Below are 2,161 nucleotides of genomic sequence, written 5' to 3' on the forward strand. Positions count from 1 at the left end.
AGAAAAAAAAATGTTATTGTCTCTAAAAGGAGGATTCGACAATTATTTATTTTGAAGATTCTTTTATACTCTGTTAATCAAGACACCTCAAGACACTCGAGGGCTCAAAATCGCGCCTGCTAAAACGAAACCAAAACAAACCGAAGGGACAGAGAAACAAACAAAGCGCAATTAAAAACTTGCCAAATTGGCTACAACTACTTTAACACTTTACAAATTTGTCTTTTCCCGTTAACGAATACTCTAAAAATCCGGGTTAAAACGGAAAACCCTCCAAATTTCTCCTGGAAAAAAACACCAATCTAATAGTACAAAAAGAGAGATATCCATGGTAGAGATGGGGTTTGGACGGAGGGTCTGTGGGCTACAAGGAGTAGGTTAGATTGTGGAGGTGTATCCTCTCGGTCTAGAGGTCGGACCAGGATAGTGAAGAAACGCCTACTCAGAATCACATCTTGATTGGTAATGAGACGGGACACGATATAATAATGAGTTCCTTTAAGTCGATGTTGGGGTACATTAGACGAAACCACATCATATTCAAATTATTTTCAAAAAGAAACAGAGAAATATGGGAGAGAACGATGTAATAAAGTTACTTTAGCAAAAGTAAGGGTTTCTACTTTTCGTTATATGCGTGAGATGTGAAATTGAAAAAAGTATAAAAACAACAAAAAAAAAAATGCTACCATGTAATAACCTGAATGAAATAGTACCTGTAACCCGTGGAGCAACGAACAAAATCTCCGTCTAGAAAAAAAAAAAAATGATTGAAAGATTGAGTGGGAGGAAGGAGAGAGGAGGGTCGTACAGGGTCACGGCATCCGACCTTCGATACAGTGCCCGGAGCCGTGGTCCGTACCCAGGGGCATCCAGGGGTGACGCTCTGACGCGGGCCAGAGTGGAAATAGGCTGAGTTGGACGGGAGCGGACTCATCACTGGCCCCCAAAATGGAGGGTCCATATGGGCGCCGATCTCCTGAGCAGATCAGACGGCAGATTGTTAGGCTCACTATCCCCGTGCTCGAGAGCCACTATGCCGGAAGCTATTACCGACGATATCGGACTGCTCTGATTCGACTGTTCAGGTACCACTCACGCCCCACCCAACCCACCATCTCTTACGACATTTATCGACAACTTATGTAATCTGCGGACGAGGCCGCTCATTAGTTTTCCCCGCATTCGCGGTCTCATGAATGCTAAATAGTTATTCTCACTGAAAACTTACCCAGGGGCGCAAAGTTGATCAGTTTAGGGGGATAGGTCCAAGAATCAGGGGCGGCTGCAGCATTCACCTTCTTACTGGAGCCCCCGGCCCCTCCTGCACCTACTAGGTTATACGCTGGAAACTGGGATAGATGTTGCATGAGTACAGACACCTGGCAACATGGCACATGAAGATTATATTAGCACTGGGCAACCATGGAGGATAGAACAGTTGAATTTTCCTTTCGGAAATTCCCCTCTTTTGAAGTTCGTTTCCCCTCGTTTGGCGTAGTAGCCCGTAAGTAAACCATAGGAAATCCAAGATGGCGCGCCATCGAAATCGGTTCCGGTTCCGAAAGGAAAATAAAAATGAAGAAATATTTTTTTTTTCCTTTCGGAAATTGAAACATGAGTTCTGCTTTTCAAGATGGTGCACTTTAGATCCGAGCCAATGTGTACCGCTTTTCAACACGAGAATTTTCCTTGAATTTTAGGGGAGGATTTTTTCTTCTTCTCCAGTGTACTTATCTGTCAGCTTCGGCACTGATTTCTTACCTGAGAAGGATGGGGGTTGACGATGAGGGAATGAGACTGAATAAGACCCTGACACAAAACAGACATCCCGCCCAAGTTAACCAGCTCCTGCACTGATTCAGGTGTATTCAAACATTTCATAAGGAGCCATACGAACGGTTCGGACAGTTGAAACACACCGCGTGAACTGTTGTTATAGCCTGCAATGGGGAAGACACAACATGTTTTAGATTTCTATTTTAGCTCAGAGGGTTTCGCTCCTGCCTTGTAAGGGCTAGGGGTCGCGGGTACGATTCCCGCCAGGGACGAAATTTATAATAAAGAGAATGAAAATACAGGATAGCCAGCCTAGTTAGCTAAGTTGGTAGTGCGTCTGCCTTGTAAGCGCTAGGCCGCGGGTTCGATTCCCGCCCGGGGC

At 44.8% G+C, this 2,161-nt stretch overlaps 1 protein-coding gene across 1 annotated transcript in view; it reads right to left on the reverse strand.

Moving 5' to 3' along the window:
- LOC103520833 (baculoviral IAP repeat-containing protein 6-like) overlaps nucleotides 1-1,943 on the reverse strand; it is a gene marked incomplete at its 5' end in the record, with an annotated part of 10,994 nt that extends 9,051 nt beyond the window's left edge. The window contains one exon of the mRNA XM_026831803.1: nucleotides 1,765-1,943. Coding sequence (XP_026687604.1) covers nucleotides 1,765-1,943 — 179 coding nt within the window. The remainder of the gene's footprint in view (nucleotides 1-1,764) is intronic.
- Nucleotides 1,944-2,161: the final 218 nt, after the last annotated feature.

Source organism: Diaphorina citri, unplaced genomic scaffold (assembly GCF_000475195.1).
Source record: "Diaphorina citri unplaced genomic scaffold, Diaci psyllid genome assembly version 1.1 scaffold4153, whole genome shotgun sequence".
Lineage (NCBI taxonomy): Eukaryota > Metazoa > Arthropoda > Insecta > Hemiptera > Psyllidae > Diaphorina > Diaphorina citri.